Source organism: Cyprinus carpio, chromosome B1 (genome assembly GCF_018340385.1).
Source record: "Cyprinus carpio isolate SPL01 chromosome B1, ASM1834038v1, whole genome shotgun sequence".
In the NCBI taxonomy this organism is placed as follows: Eukaryota; Metazoa; Chordata; class Actinopteri; order Cypriniformes; family Cyprinidae; genus Cyprinus; species Cyprinus carpio.
In genome coordinates, this window is record NC_056597.1 from 1,837,358 (window position 1) to 1,855,268 (window position 17,911).

At 37.7% G+C, this 17,911-nt stretch overlaps 1 protein-coding gene across 1 annotated transcript; it reads right to left on the reverse strand.

Moving 5' to 3' along the window:
• Positions 1-2,066: 2,066 nt before the first annotated feature.
• Positions 2,067-17,422, reverse strand: LOC109093402 (neuronal acetylcholine receptor subunit non-alpha-3-like). The gene is made up of 6 exons (XM_042716175.1): positions 17,023-17,422; positions 12,895-13,046; positions 6,735-6,779; positions 6,541-6,650; positions 4,841-5,744; positions 2,067-3,761 (listed from the first exon to the last, which is right to left on the reverse strand). Exons 1-6 carry the CDS (start codon positions 17,081-17,083, stop codon positions 3,630-3,632), a joined length of 1,404 nt encoding a protein of 467 aa, XP_042572109.1. The 5' UTR covers positions 17,084-17,422; the 3' UTR covers positions 2,067-3,629.
• Between the last annotated feature and the right edge of the window lie 489 nt (positions 17,423-17,911).

The following is a 17,911-nucleotide window of genomic DNA, read 5'->3' on the forward strand; positions in this document are numbered from 1 at the left end:
CATGGCATTTTTAATTTTTAAGCGGACACTATATATTTATTATAAAAGCTCCCTCACAATGGATGTTAGTCATAAAGATGAAGGTTATTGCAACCAGTGTCATTAGAGTGGGATATGCTGCCATCTGTTGGCATTTAATGTTTTTATTTTATTTTATTTTATTTTATTTTATTTTATTTTATTTTATTTTATTTTATTTTATTTTATTTTAATCATTTTTTAAATTTATTATTATTTTTTTTTTTTTTAATGGCACAAAAGCTCATCTTACAGGCTAGATTCTTCTTCATTTTGTCATTTTACCTGAATGTCAAAAAAGTTATTCAGCTGAAACAGTTTAGAGGTTTATTAATATTTAATTTTGAAAAATAGTGGTCTGTGTTATTTTATTTTATTTCATTTGTTTTATTCATAATAAGTGATTTGTTGACATTAATATTTTCAAATTTGTGAAGAAAAAAAAGGGGATAGAAAAATAATGTTACTTGTGTTATATTGTGTAAAATGTAATACTTATTGCATTTCATGGGGATTTTATTCAGTAATTCCATGAATGTACATTTCAGACATATATTCATTAAAGTTCATTCAGTTTGAATTTACAGTGGTACTAATGGCATACCTTAAATTAAAATGTGGGCATTAAAGTCCTAGAATAGTTGGCTAATGAAACAACAAAACAATTTCAGACCCCTGTAAAATAGGAAATACAGTTGTGAGTGTGGGTATTGTAAAGGAGGTTAAGTAAACTTGTAAGGATGTTGTGAGGTTTCTGAATTGAAACTGCTACAAGCACCAGTGCTGTCACACCACATAATATCTCCTCTTCTGAATTATACAGGAGGAGATGAAGTCAGACTATTCAAGAGCTGAGGTTGCCTGTTTTAAGTTCCTTTCAATTAAAATACAGGTCTGTTACACATTTGTGTCCATTTTGTATTTAATTAACTTGACAGGTGAAGCCTGTTGTGACATCCTCCAAGTCTGCATTATGCATTATTAGAACAATACATCCATAAGACCTGAATTTATTATGTAAAATAAGTCCTTTAAAAAAATGAACCTAATCTACTGTGATTTGAATCAGAAAGACCCACACCTTGCATATAAAATCTGTTACACGGGCCTCTTCAAGTCTCTCATCCCATCATGATATTTATCTTCTTTTCAATTGCATAGAATAAAAAAAAATACATTAGTTTAACGGTAAAATACTGTTAAAAAAAATCATATGTTAAAAACCTATTGATTGGATAGAAAAACTGTAAAATGCCTAATGTGATAAATTACTGTAAAATAGGCCTACTTTTACATTTAAAGTTTTTGGAAGTGAAAAAGAATGTCATATTTTTAACAGTGAAAAACTGTAAATTGGCACTCCCAGATTTTAGTGTCATGTGTGAAGTTTTACATATAAATACAACATAAAAATCAGTCTTTTTAATTCAATTTTATGTCTTCAATGTGTAACTTGAAGATTTTTCGTAATCATTTGTGAATTTGACTAGCAATTTTAGTAATTTATTTTTAGAAGTAAATCCTATACCTTTTTTTTCGTACAGTACAGTACTATATTGCCTTGGCTGTATGTTGACTAGAACATAAAAGAAAGTTTTTTTTGACATGCATTAGATTGATACTGATAAATAATCAACAATGACTTCTGACCAATGAATTTTAACATATACAGCTCTGTGATTTGTAGGAGCATGTGGGGGACCTCAAGAGAATACACCTAGTGCTCATGGCTTGCAAAGAAAGAGATGGCACAACAGCGTGAAATTCAATCTACCGTTTACACACTATGGGTTGCTAAGCCAGTGATTACAGAGCCCAGATGTGGCTTGAAAATCTATTTGAAGAATTCACACACTCTGAAAATGGAAATATTTCACGCTCTGTGCTTCTCTGAGAGGCCAGACAATATCACTCCCAGATGAGGTGCATTGAGATTAAAGCCTATCAAGAAGGCAAACTACACTGTCAACAGCACGCTGCAGCATTGCACATTTGAATAATTTCTCTTTGATGTGATACAAAAGCAGCATTCAGGAATGTAGATGTTAAATACATACTCAATCATAAATACAAAAGCCAACATGAAATCATATGTACACATTTTACTTTCATATTTTGAGTCATTGGAGGGGAAGAGCATGCACTGATGAATCATGCACAATAAGATTTTGGGTTGACTTTAATATGTGACATCAGTATCATCAATGGTAAAAGACAGATGCTTTAGAGAGGAACTACAGTAACATTTTGCCAATACATTCTACTTTTGTTTAACACTTTTCTTGTAAATTTAAACTGAATTGGCCTCTTTTTGTTAGTGAAAATAAAATATGCTAACACTTTATTTTACAGTGTCCTTGTTACAAGTTACATGTGCATACTATACAAATAACAATAAATTCTGCCTAAGTACAAGCAACTAACCCCATAAATATAAACAAAACCCTGATCCTAACCATAACCCTATGGTAAGTACATGTTGTTGATTAATATTACTAAGCAATTGTATAATTACACTGTATCAAGGCCACTGTAAAATGAAGTGCAACTAATATATATTTTAAATATATACAGCAATATGGTCAGAGTATCAAAGGTGTCCAGTTTCCTGAATTCCCTCTACTACGCTTGCATTTTTACAGTAAATTCACCCCCGAAAAAGGTCTAGGTTTAGGGTTCTCTCGAAAACATTATTTTAAGGACCCAAATAACACTGATTCAGTGTTTCCTGTGGAAAATGCCAGGCAATTCTGAACCTTCTGATGTGTCACAGCAGTATATACACTTGCACTGATCAGTAAAAAGATTATTTACATAAATTCATGTGATTTATTTTGTTCAGCTGACATCTCCATTTACTGACCTTGGATAAAAGAGTATCTATGGACAGAAATAAAGAAGGGTGTACAACACAGTCCTTGCTAATGATGCCAAAGACAAGTTGTGATCATTTAATCTCATCACCCATTGAATCAGCAACAGTATCTCCAAGGGTTAAGGGATAAGGATGCTTGACATTTGGTAAATTTCATCCTAAAAATATACATAAGCATAAATGGAAGATTTATAAAACAATATATGAGCCAAAATCTTGCAGAGTTCTATTTATAAATTCCAGATTATGGAAAATTGTAGCTACATACACATGCGCTTTGTATTATGCATGGCCTCATCTGCATACAATTTACATATGCATAATATCATCCAAGGCATAATACAACTTCTCTTAACAGTACTAAAAATAGGAAAACATAATAGCATGCACAGTAAATGTCAGCTGTGCCAATAAGAGAGATAGTATTATAATTGATCATCATCCAGACTTACAGGAAGAATGCAACATTATAAATAAAATTAATTAACAATATATTAATCTGGATAGTGATAACAATTTTTACATTTACTGCAAACTGAGCAGAATCATAAAATCACAAAGTAAAATATTACTTACATGGACAATGACACATTTTTAACATGAAATAAATAAATAAAAGACTGAATGCAAAATGAGAGGCATAAAAAAGGTTGTTATACATTTTACACAGTACAGAACTACACATATTTCAAAGAGGTCATAAGAATGTCATAAGATATTGCGTAGGCTGAAATCTCTAAGATGTGCTGAGGTACATCTGCAGAGCTGGGGTGAAGATAAGGATGGTCCCAAGCACAGAAACTGTGAGAAAGACCCAGAGAAAGATCCGGTCCAACACCTGAGCCACAAACTTCCAGTCCTGAACGACCTGAGAGACAAACAGATCCAAACGGAATTAAGAACATACTGTCAATGAATTGCTTTTTCACCTTAATAACAAAGCAGTTTTCATAGACTACCTCTAACAATGACTTGTCCCAATTAGCATTAGGGGGCTTTCACACAGGATATACTTTTGCCTTAATTTGTGCTATTTTTTAATTGCACAGTTGTGTCTTTGGCCACTTTTCAACCTGACAAATAATAATAAAAAAATATATATTTAAAAGTTCAATTCAATTTATATTTAAAAATGTTCATGTAAGACTACATTTATCAAACATTATTACATGCAACAGTTACATTGTTGGCTTTCTTTTTCCTTTGGTCAAATGCTTTTCTTTATTTATTTGTTGGTCAATTCGAACCAATCACATGTGGCAACAGCCAGTGAGCTTTCTGAATTTTAAGACACACAATAAAACCCCTACACCTTATTTTTTAGAAAAAAAAAAAAAAAAAAAAAACTCTTTACTGTTGTAGTTAAGAGAAAATCTTGCAGACTCAGATGCATTTATGTAGTTAAATTTAAAACTATGTTGATAAACTATGGCTTCAGGCTAACATCTCCAACATCTGCCTTTGCAGATGGCTATCGTGTCAAAGCGGTGTGTCTTAGTGATGGCCGATTTTGAAACACTGCTTCATGAATTTTTTTTTTTATCAAATTTTGAATAAGTCACATGAATTAGGCAAATAAGTTAATACACTACACTAATACAAACACTACAAATGATTAAAAAAAAAAAAAAAAACATTATGCAGATGCATATTATTAAATGGTATTCGATTATTTGCAGATTTCACTGAAAAGTTCCAAAGACATTCACTGATTGACTGGAGTCATGTGGATTTGTGATGTCTTTATCAGCTTTTTAAAATCTCATTCTGACGACACCCATTCACTGCAAGAAGATCCATTGGAGAACAAGTGATATAAGAAACAAACTCATCTACTACTTGCATGACCTGAGGGTGAGTACACTTTCAGCACATTTTAATTTTGGGGTTTACTATTCCTTTAATAGATTACAGTTACAAGAAAATGGGGAAAAAAAGCCTAAACACCTCTCTGATGAAGTGTTCCTTCTTTATGTGTTTGGAAATGTAGTGCACTGAGTAAGTGGCTTTCTCCAACAGGGCAATCCAGGCCTGGTTCTCATCTTCCTTAAAGCCCCCTCGTCCTCCTCCGGCACTCTTCTGTTGCCCTCTTTTCATTCCTGTTTTTGGCTCTGGGCTCCGCAGCTCGATGTCTGGGTACTGATAACGATCAGTGTGTCCCCTCATGCAGAGCAGTCTAGGTAATCTCTGGAGGAAAAGACTTTTAACCCACGGTGCCATGGGATGGTATGTGGCAGAAGAACGATGATGGACGTTAATGACAAAGACAGTTACAATGATTGAGAATGTGACGAAGATCATGATAAAAAGCAGATACTCTCCTATCAGAGGAATGACTTTAGAGGAAGATGGAATGATCTCTTCAATGACGAGAAGAAACACAGTGAGAGACACAAGGACGGAGGTGGAGAGGGAAAGCTTTTCTCCTTCATCCGAGGGGAGGTAGAAGACCAGCACGGTGAGAAACGACAGACCGAGACATGGGATGATGAGAAAGAGTGTGTAAAAGAGAGGAAGACGTTTAAGAATGAATGAATATGTGAGGTAAGGATAGGAGTAAATGCCGTCATGCCGACTGCCTCTCTGGCCAGTAGCGTTGAGTATTTCCCATTCCCCATTGTCAAAGAAGTCTTTGCGGTCTACGTATGCATCCACCAGGGTCAGGTCCACCATCGTGCCATCGTATGTCCACGACCCAAACTTCATCGAGCAGTTCTGTCTGTCGAATGGGAAGAAGGTGACATCCATGGCACAGGCGGATTTATAGCTGGCAGGAGGAGTCCACATGATGGTACCATTAAACCTTACAATGGCTTTGGTCATCAGAGAACCCTCAAATCGGCCATCAGCGCTATAAGAGATGGAGAGAGGAAGACATGATATTAACAACTACATTTTTCATTTTCTGAAGAAAATTTTAAGTAGTGATTTCCCATGCAAGTGCCACAAGGTTCTGGGTGCTTGACAGGACACTGCTAAGGTGTTGTGAGTGATTGTTACATTGCCACTCTATCTGTTTCTGGGTCTCTCAGATGTGCTAGTTAACCCTACTAAGTAGATTAGAGATTGTATACATGATCCTATGTGTGGGTTTTGCAGTTGTCAACGTATAATTCCATTTCCCTAACCCTAAATGTATGAGGGAAGAGTTCAGAAGAGCAGCACATGTATGCAGATTGAGCAGCAGTTATTGTTAATACCGACTGGTCATGAGTTAATTAATAAAGTACATCTTGTAACTAGGTTATTATTTTTCTCTCGTCTGGTGGAGACTAAGACACCACAGCTTCTGCAGAGCTCTTCATATTCACTATACATGCTCACATCTTTTGCGTCATAAAAATATGATTAACGGACTGATAGGCAATGCATTGAATCAAAGGAAGTGATTTTCAGCTATTTCTGATCAGTGGCCAGGCATTTGAGGCATTTCTAAAAACTTTTTTTTTTTTTTTTCTTAAAATACAGTCTAAATCTGTCTGTATTTTATACATGACACAATGCAGACTAAATAAACCTAGTTTGTTATCTCTGTCTTTCAGAACAAGCACACAAAAATGAAAACAAAATACGATCACATTATTCATTGATACAGTATGTGCAACTGTATGACACTGATATGGATAAGAAGTCATAAAAAGTATTACTTCTCATAAAGGACAATGTCTGGTAGCCAAATAGTTTCTGAGGGCACTCTGATGGATGTGATTCCACCATAATCTTCTGGATTCCACCGCAGCTTATAGTCTGTCCACTCCCAGGAAAGAGACCAACAAATCATCAATCAGGAGAGTATTTTGGGACATACTTAAAAAAATTAAGCTAAATTTCTTTGAGTTACCTGCCACAACCAGACATTTGTAGTCATTAGTTGATTCTTCTCATCCTGAAAACAAAAATGAAGAAAATGCACAATGAAAGGTGATAAATATCCATAGTTGCAAAATTATTTTAGTACCATACACGAGCCACAACATGTTTTGAATGAAACCAAATGCAATATTTCTCCTAAAGTCACTAAATATTTCTCACCACTGACCTACTTGTGTCATACAGATGATTAACTGAACTGTGCTATTTTTAAATGCAGCTTAAAAGATAGTATCTTATGTCCTTTGTTTAATTAAAATTGATATTCAGACTCTGAATAGAAACCAATATACTGAGACTCATCTGTTAAATAAGAATGGTGTGAAAATCAATTGTTCCCACAGTGTTCAATGTTCCACCACCCAGAAAATTCACACTGTCAAGTCGTGACAAGTTGAGCACAGAATACCATGTAGTGCTGATTACATGATTTGACCATCAGGTGGCTCTGCAGGACTATCACATATAAGATGTGTCTGAATCCCAAAACAATTGACTCACTGCCTCTCTGTTCAGACTAAACAGACTCCAAAGAGACTTCTAATAAAGCACTATATTGTCAAACTGAAGATTTTGGTTATTGTCTAAAGTGAGCTTGCAAAGCAACATTTTTAACACCCAGCACTTTTATTTTAAAACAATGGTAGGATTTAAAAGGATAGCATGCTAAAAAATCTGTCAATCTTCACTGAATGATTGTATTTACTGTACAAGTTGAGCAAACATGAACTCTACCATGTACAGGTAGTTGAAACCAGCAGCATGAAACTTGTTCAATAATAATGACAAAAGCAAATTAGTTATTATTATAAGTTTGATTGCTAATGGTACAATTTAGCCTGTACGCATTTTATTAAAGAATAGAGATAATACTTGAATACAGCAATATTATTAGAAACATGTTCCTGTGAAATTAGTTAGTGAAACTAGGGTGAGTTCATTATACTTTCATCAAAATCACTACAGTTATTTTGAAAACATTATGCAACTTTCAGAACTTAAACTCCCTCCCCAGTCCCAAAAGACCATCTAATGAAATAAAGTGCTTAAAAGGCATGAAATCTGGTGCTAAACTTTAGAAATCGTAAACATTATTCATGTCTATTCGGTGTTCAGACACTTGGTCTGCCTAGGCTTGATGATATAAAACGGAGGACATAAAAAACTTTTCTTAAGCAGTTTTGGTCCCACCCCAACTAGCACATTTCAGCATGGATTGTTTTGTGAACATGTTACTTTGTAAAAGAAGGCATTGCTTATTGGACAGTTGGGGCAGTTATGAAGAAAAGAAAGAAAAACCTGTTCTGGACCTGACAAGCAAATCTTAAAAAAAAAAATTATTATTTCTAAGCAACAAATATATATATTTGAAAAATGTCAAAAAATAACAACTGAGTGCCAAGAACAGTGTTTGTCTTTCTGTGGTTCCTGTGAAGTTTGTAAAGGAAATTAATATTTTATAGATAAAAAATAAAACATTTATACATCATGTAGATCATCACACTCTTAAATAGAGACAATCTGACAGCAAAATCAGGGGGAGGCATCACATACAAATACGTTTATACAGTAAAACGTAATTACTCACACTTCGTTGCAGTACATTATTGAATTATTTATGGACTGTTGCAGGTCTGACTCAGACTATGATTTGATTTAACCTGAGCAACTGGCACTAACTTAAAGAGATCGCACAGAAGTGAAAATTCTGTGATTATTTTTGCTTGTTGTTCCAAACATGAATCTTATAAAAAGAAATATTTTAAGATTCTGTATGCAGCTCTTATGGTACAATGTACAGAGAGAGTTCTTACAGAATTTGTTGGATTAGTTTTTCTTTTTTAGGGCTTGTCCATTATCCAAGCCGCTTTCTACTCCCTATCAAATAAAATGTAGGCTAATTGTCCTCCTGGTTTTAACCTCTGCTTATTCACCATAGTAAAATTAATGAATAATGAATGTAGGGATATATCCACACAAACCATCTATACTGTATGTTTGAAAGAGAAACATAGTAGGTTTTCTATGGCTAACCATAGCCTATACTAAATAAACTATAATATATATATATATTTGAAAGAGAAACATAGTAGGTTTATATATATATAAATAACTATAATATATATATATATAATAGTAACATAAACAACACTCGCACTCTTTTTGCTACTGTTGAGAGACTAACAAACCCCCCAAGTCAGATTCCCAGTGAAATGCTCTCCGATAGCAATTGCAATGAGTTTGCTTCCTTCTTTTCTGAGAAAAGTAATATTAGAAAGGCGATTAGCACATCCTTAAGTTATGCAGAGGTCAGAAAAATTCGACCACAACTTCAAAAAGCAGTTACTATGTCTGTTTTTGAAGCAATTGATAGTAAAATTTTGGAATAAATAGTACAGCACCTTAAATCGTCATCCTGCTACCTTGACACACTGCCTTCGTGGATGTGTCATGTTCCCACTGCGGGAAGATGACCATCTCAGAGCTGCGAACAAGGCTCCGCTACCTTTAGGGGGGCGGAGTCCCGTTGCCTCTACCATGATCTGGGGCTCGTTCTGGCGGACAGACGAGAACCACTTCCGGCAGTAGCGCGGGCAGTTTGAGGGTTACAATGGTGGCATACCCCGCAGGGAACCAACTCTCTGGGGACCATCGCTCCTCTTGCTCCTCCAATCCAGTGGAGCGACCCACGGAACGCATTGGGCCCTCTTCAAAGAGTGTACCAGTGGTACCAGTGGACCTCCCCGTGACCAGAACGGGGAAGCTGCTTCTGCCTTGCATGCTATGGTGTTACTGCAGGTGCACCAGGCAAAGGCACTGAAGAACCTGCACGAGGTTGGTCACGAACAGGAAGTTCTGAAAGAACTCCAAACCGCCACTGACCTTGCGCTCCGAGCAACGAAGGTCACCGCGAGTTGTGCAAGAACAGGGACCTGGTGCTCCGGCTCCTCAGCCTGTTGGGCCTTCAGGTCAACTGGGAAAAGAGCAAACTCTCCCGACGCAGAGGATCTCTTTTCTCTGAGTTGGATTCGGTCGAACAGACAGCACGCCTCACAGAGGAACGTGTGTGGTCGGTGCTAGCCTGCTTGAATACGTTCAAGGGCAGGACAGCGGTCCCACTGAAACTTTTTCAGAGGCTCCTGGGGCATATGGTGGCAGCAGCGGCACTTACACCACTCGGACTGTCACATATGAGACCGCTCCAGCACTAGCTTTAATGCCGAGTCCCGAGGTGGGCGTTGAAGCGCGGCACTCACAAAGTCCAAGTTACACTGGCCTATCGCCAAACTCTCACCCCGTGGTCAGATCTTGCATTCGTCCAGGCAGGGGTGCCCCTACAGCAGATCTCCAGGCATGCTGTGGTTTACATGGATGCCTCCACCACCGGCTGGGGAGCCATGTACAATGGGCATGCAGTCTCAGGGGTTTGTTGTGCATTGGCACATCAATTGCCTAGAGTTGTTAGCAGTGCGCCTTGCCTTGAACCATCTCAAAGTTCACTTACGAGGCAAGCACTTGCTGGTCCGAACGGACAACACAGTGACCATTGCGTACATCAACTGACAAGATGGTCTGTGCTCCCGTCACATGTCACAACTCACCTGCCATCTCCTCCTTTGGAGTCGGAAGGTTCTGAGGTCACTTCGTGCTGTTCACATTCCGGGCCTGCTCAACCGTGCAGCTGACGAGCTGTCTCAAGCAATGATCCCAGGGGGAATGGCGACTCCATCCCCTGACGATCCAGCTGATATGGAGACGTTTCGGAGCCACTCAGATAGACCTCTTTGCTTCTCCAGAGACCTCTCACTGCCAGTTGTTCCAGGGGGTATGGCGGTTAGATTTCTTGAAGAGACACTGTGCAAAGTCCGGGAGGACGAGGAGCAAGTTGCTGTGGCTCAGTGATACAGCATTGCATTAGCAGTGCAAAAAGGATGTGGGTTCGATTCCCAGGGGAGCACATGTTAGGTAAAAAAAAATGAATAGCCTGTAAGTCGCTTTGGATGAAAGCATCTGCTAAATGCATAAACATATATGTAAATGTCTTGCTAGTGGTGCTGTATTGCCCCACTCGGACCTGGCTCCACGAACTAGAGCTCCTCACGGCAGACCCTCCTTGGCCGATTCCTCTAAGGAAGGATCTACTGACTCAGAGATGGGGCACTGTTTGGCACCCGTGTCCAGACCTTTGGAAACTCCATGTCTGGTCCCTGAACGGGACGTGGAGGCTCTAGGTGACCTACCCCAGGAGGTAGTGAACACCATCACTTCAGAAAGAGCACCGTCTACGAGACACGCTTACGCCTTGAAGTGGATCCTGTTCATCGAGTGGTGTTCTTCTCGCCGAGAAGACCCCCAAAGATGCCCGAATGCGGTCGTGCTTTCCTTTCTGCAGCAAAGGCTGTAGCGAAGGCTGTCTACCTCCACCCTCAAAGTCCAGGTTGCTGCTATTGTTGCATACCATGAACCGTGAATTGGAAGTCTTTAGGTAAGCATGACTTCATCATCAGGTTCCTTAGAGGGGCCAGGAGGTTAAATCCTTCCCGGCCCCCCTCTATATCCTCTTGGGACCTGACTCTAGTGCTAAAATCACTACAGCAGGGCCCATTAGAGCCTTTGCATTCAGTTGAGCTAAAGTTTCTTTCATTGAAAACTCTGCTCCTGCTTGCACTGGCCTCCATTCAAGAGGGTAGGTGACCTGCACGCATTTTTGGTCGACGATTCGTGCCAAGAGTTTGGGCTGGCTGACTTTCAGGTAACACTGAGGCCCCGGCCTGGCTACGTGCCCAAGGTTCCCACTACACCTTTCAAAGACCAAGTGGTGAACCTGCAAGTGCTGCCCCTGGAGGAAGCAGACCCAGCCCTGGCTTTGCTCTGTCCCATCTGAGCATTGAGAGTTTGACTCCTAACACTAAGGTTGTGGGTTCGAGTCTCGGGCCAGCAATACCACCACTGAGGTGCCCTTGAAGCAAGGCACCAAACCCCCAACTGCTGCCCGGGCGCCGCAGCATAAATGGCTGTCCACTGCTCTGGGTGTGTGTTCATGGTGTGTGTGTGTTCACTGCTGTGTGTGTGCACTTTGGATGGGTTAAATGGATAGCACGAATTCTGAGTATGGGTCACCATACTTGGCTGTATGTCATGTCACTTTCTAGATACAGCAGGTTGCCATAATGATGTTGGGTAAATTATGGTCTGAGTTGCCATTCTCATATCCTTCCTAGATTCATATCCTTCCTAGATCTATAGTAAGAGAGAAAACAGGCGTGTCCTTTAAAGTTGCTACCAACTTCAGCATAGTGATATGGAAGCCCGTTTCTGCCACTGAAAAATTATTTTTCTTGCAATTGCGAGTTTACATCATCTCAGAATTGTGTGATATAATTCTAAAATCTGAATTGTGACTTTTATCAGAATTGCAATTTTAGATCTCCCAATTATGACTTTATAACACACAATTGCAATTCTGTCTTTTTTCCCCTCAGAATTGGAATTTATAATTTGCAATTGCGAGTTTGAATCTCACAATTCTAAAAAAAAAAGTCAGAATTGTGGGATATAAACGAGTCTATATCACAATTCTGAGAAAAATTAGTAATAATTGTGAGTTTGTATCACACAATTCTGACTTTATAACTCACAATTGTGAGTTTGCAACTCACAATTCTAAAAAAAAGTCTGAATAGACAGATATAAACCTGGAATTACAACAAAAAAGGTCAGAATTGTGTGATAAAAAGTCAATTAGCTTTTTTTTTAGCTTGTTTTTTATTCAGTGGTGGAAACGGGCATCCATATAGTGACATGTGGACTCTGAACCTGTGCAGATGCATCTTGGCTGTGCAACAACAATAGACAAAACAGCTGGCACATAAAACACATAAACTGAAAAATCCACTTCACATTTTAAGCTTTAGCCATGCAGAGTTTTTTTCAACAGCAAAGCAAGTGACAGCATTTAGACACCTGTTTTAAGTAGCTTTTGAAGAAGCCATTAGCCTAAAGATTCACAAACTTTTTCCTCCGTGCCTTTTGCATGTTTACACACTGTGTTCAGTAAAGACATATTTGTTTAGGGCGTTTTATGAATTCTGAAGATCAGATGTTGCAGTGCAAATGTGTGTTTGTCTCACCACATCCACCAGCTGCGAGATCTTTAGACCGAAGCGAACGGTAATCGTGTCGTTGGCGTGAAGGACAGGTCTCACCCACTTCTGATAGCCCCGAAAAAGATTCCTCAACAACGTGTCCTCCATCTCAGCAAGTGAGAGAATCTCTTCAGGAGCTAGAGAGAGAGGTTGAATTATTTTAGAACAATTAAAAGCAACTAAAATGACACAACAGCCTCCGGTGGCATGTGGTGATAAGGTAAAGCATAATCTAAAGCTTCCATGTTGATTACCACTATTGTAGAGGCCTATACATACACATATCTGCCTGGTTATGTAGGAAGTAGGTCCATGTTGGATTTGCCATCTACAGAAATCACACATTAAATTCAGAAACACTCTCCCACGAGTGTTAGATGAGCACAGAGTCATGAAGTGACAGCTGGCCCATGTTCCTCAGAGCTCCTTCTGCTGATGCAACCATTGCCATGACATGATGACCTCAGACAAGCGCACTACACAGAGCATCAGGAGAACAAGATGTGCCCACGACTACACACACACACACACACACACACACACACACACACACACACACACACACACATACAGTACTATAGCATTAATGATTACACACTCTCTCTCTCACACACACACACACACACACACACACACACACACACACTGACTGAACTATGTAGCACAAAATGTTTTTAAAAATAAATATTTTGCCGTTATTATAAATAGATGCCTTTAAAAAACTAAAGTCTTAATTCAATTTAATTCATGTAATTAAATGGAATAGTAAATAGTAAAATGCTAAATCATTTTAAATGTAACATTTTAAGAGTTAGGTAACTTAAAATTAAAAATCTGTCATCATTTACAAATGGTATTCAAAAGCCATTATACAAAGAGATTTGTTCTTGTACGTCCCTTAGTATGTGTGTTTATAAATGTTTATAAGTGAATAAAAACCCTAAATCTGTTTATCATTTAAAGTGATCATGTTTTTAGGTACTTTTTGAAGCTTAAAAATCTTATTACATACTGTACTTTCTATTTATATTAAAAAATTATCATTTAAAGTGATCATGTTTTTAGGTACTTTTTGAAGCTTAAAAATCTTATTACATACTATTTTGGAACAATGAGAGTAAATAATGACATAATTTTAATTTAAGTATTAACTATCCCTGTAAATAGCATTTTCATAAAGCATTTACAAGCTGCTGTTCTTTATCTTCTGTCAGTAAATTTTTCTGCAAGTGCTTTTCTTTATTATGTCTTTAAAATTAACAACACTCCACTTTCCCCCCCAAAAATGGTACATGCTACACATTGACTTTCTATTTACAAGTAAATATGGCCTATGTCGAAGCTTAAAAATCTTATTACATACTGTACTTTCTATTTATATTAAAAAAAAAAATAGTCTGTTTTCATGGAATATGTATTTCTGACTGGTTGAGATGCAGAATAATAAAGCTTGAATGAAACTTTACACTGTAATTCTCAGCATGATTGTTATATTCAGAGCACTTCCAGAACATTCATGCATGCACTCACTGAGAGTTCTTAATTCCATTATACAGTATAATTTATAATTCTATTTTAGCTAATTATGACTAGGATGGTCCGAGTCCTGTATAGTCCAGACATGCTAAAATATACAATACCGCAACAGCTAACGTATGTTTAATATCAAGTATATAATGTAATTTCATATAATATTACGTTATAATATAAATTTAATATAATGTTCATCTAAATGTCAAGGATTATACGGTATGATCTATTGGAAGGGTAACACAGAATGAATTTTCTTTATAAAAAAACATTTCACAGGCATGTTTATTATGCAGAAAAACACACCAGAGGTCATGCTATATTTTAAATAAGTGTTGTGCCTAATTGGCTTTTATGATAATTCGAAACCAACTCTCTGTCCATTCTTTTACCCTTCCCTTCTCTCTTCCTCCTTGGATTTGTCTTTCTCCATTTACATATACCCTTTCCTGATATGCCCTTGCAAGTTTATAAGTGCATCAGTTTATAAATGTAGGTAAGTTCCATTAAATAAAAATTATGTGTGAATTTGGGGGTTGGGGTTGTCCATAAATGTCCTCTGTAAGGTATCCTCCACCAGTAATGGCATAGAAATCTGTGCTCCACCGCATTAATGACATTTTACAGGATGTTACGCCTATCATTGCTGAACGACCAGCATCACTTCCTTTCTCATCGGAGTCTGTCGTGCCCTGGCAAAAGGTTTCTCAGCCTGTCTGTGGGAAGCTGTTTTTCCAGCTCAGCAGGGCTGTGGGTCTTGCAACAGCAAGTATATAAAATGACATCATAAATAAAGACTGTGCGCAGGGCAGGCCATCTCGCCTGGGTTTACGACTGAACCAACCAGGGAGTGGACAAGGACATGTAAATCAAAAGACAAAAAGAGGGAGGAGGGTGAGCAAGAGAGTGTGAATAACAGAGTGTATTTGTATACGCATTCTGAAGTGTGTTCAAGCCTATTTCAAGGTAAAAGTGGCTTAAAGTTTTGTGGGAAAAGGGTTATGCGTGAAGTTGTTGGCTCTTCATTCATTGTGTTAATGAGTTATTTTCTCTCCTCAATAAAAGTGAGATTTCTGTCAATTGCATCAGGATGTTCAAAGCTACTTTAATGTACTCAAGCATGCTGCAATTCATAGGAGATCCCTATACAAAGAGTAAAAAACAGAGACTCGCTATGAATAACCCTCTCGATTCAAGGACATCTGCATTCATCTGTTGCTACATTGAAAATAATGTTATTTCCTTTTTACAGTATCAAATAAAAGATCATGAAAACCTTGGAGATATTTGCATATAGATGGACAAAGTTCACAGACATGACTTCATTAGTCACTGGCCACAAATGTGAACTAATGTCCTCTTGTTTTCCCCGACAGCAAAACATCTGGTCTGGTCTTTTAAGGGTAAAAGATAGTTTAGGGTAAATTTTAGGGCTGAATCAAAACCCAAGAGTTAAATAAGGATGTTCATGGCGTTACATATATGCTTTCAGTCAAATGATCCTGCTTTGACTTCTTTGGAACCATTCTGCAAAGATGCAGCGGGAATGGACATTAACCAGCCATATCGCAATTAAAAATGACTTGATACTAAGTTCTTTTAGGAATTGTTTTATAAAAATAACATCACACTCACCATCAAGCTGTAACGCTATACTGAATATCAGCATGGAATATTATTCAGCATATGGCCATGCTGATATTCAAGATTGCAAATTTAATAGTGGCTCTATATAGGCCTTGTGTTACAGATACAAAACAGATTATAAAATTTCCTTAACAACAGAACTGCAATTCGGTGAATCTATGAATGCCAAGTTTGACAGCAATTTCCCCTTGATTAAACAATTTCTCTCATTTCAATGCACAGAGAGAGGAAGAGAAAAGATGTGAAGTATTTAAATCCAGAGTGTTGCTGACAGACAAGATAAATGAAAATCCGTTCCAGCGGCTCCATTTTTGGATTAAAGCTGCAGATGAAGGCTTTCATTGCCTCTACATTGATAAGAACCCCCCATATCTTCACTTTTACACTCTGCCAAATCCAAACAAAACACAATGTCTTGCATTAGTGCTTCAGTGTGATACTATTAACACATCAAAGTGTGTTGGTGTCTGTTGAAATCTTTTTTTTTTTTTTTTTTTTCAAACTGGTCCAAAATGACACATCTGAAAGGTGGAAAACCAGTAAAAGTGTATGGTTCAGTCACGGATGTATGACTGAACAGGTCACACAAAACATTAACACTCAGAGACCCAGCTGAGGGCGCTAGAAGCAAAGCAATAAGCGAAATTAAACATGAGACTAATTTATTTTGTATCATGCATTTGTTGCAGGGTTAAAAGCACAAGATAAAACGTCTGATAATGCTTGGATACACGTGGCTTGATTCTGAACATTTATGAATTCGTCTAAATTAACATTTTAGGTTACATATAGGCTATTGGAGCCGAACGCACTTGCGTTATTTTAATAACGGACTGTGAAATAAGTAAAACTGTGCAATGATATATGCAGACACACACGGAGAAATGCACGAAAACTCTTTAAGATTATCAGTTTCAAGTGCAGTAGGTTACTCACCCTCTATCGTTGCATAGGCTACTGCCATTACGAGCAAAAGACCGGAGATTTGTAACTTCATGCTGTCTTTCCCAGCTTCAGTTCCTTCATTCAGTGGAATTATTTCATGCTGTTTGAACAGTGAGCCTCTGTCATCAATAAAAGGGGGTATTCTCTTTTTTTATTCATACGGCCGCACACCGAGCCGTTTCGTAAAACGATCAGGTGTACTGCAACCTGCTGTGTGATAAAGCTATAAATTAATTATGAACGAAGTTGTTTTTTCAGGCTGCTCCGTCCGAGGCGAACACAAGAGGAAGATGCTTTCGCTGACCCCGTCGGCGTTTACGTGATGTTGAGAAAGATGCCATTCATTCGCCGAGCAGCTGCAGCGGAGCAGGGAGAAAAAAAAGAGCGCTCGGGAGTTAAGGGGAGGGGATAAACAAACCACCGTCTTCGAGACGAAAATATTGTTGATTATTAGGCTATTGATGTTTTTAGCTGGCGGTTTGTCAAATGTATTTGTGTTGAGTGAAAAGGTAATCAAAACTGTCCTTTCGCCTAATTTTATTAATATTCCCAAAAATCAGGCCAAGGAATATGAAAAAAAAATATTACCATGAAATTGGCTGCAAATAAAAATAAAAATCAGTATTAATAAAACTCAGTTTTATTAATATGAAAGAATTAGTCATAATCCAAGATGTCCATGTAGTTTTTTTCTTCAGTCAAAAAGAAATTAAGATTTTTTGAGGAAAACGTTCCAGGATTTTTCTCCATATTGTGGACTTAAATGGTAGCCAAAGGGTTGAAGGTAATAATAATAATAATAATAATAATAATAATAAGGTTTTTAAGAATTTGAGGATTTGTGGTTTAAATGTTTGTGGTTTTTTATTTATTTATGGGT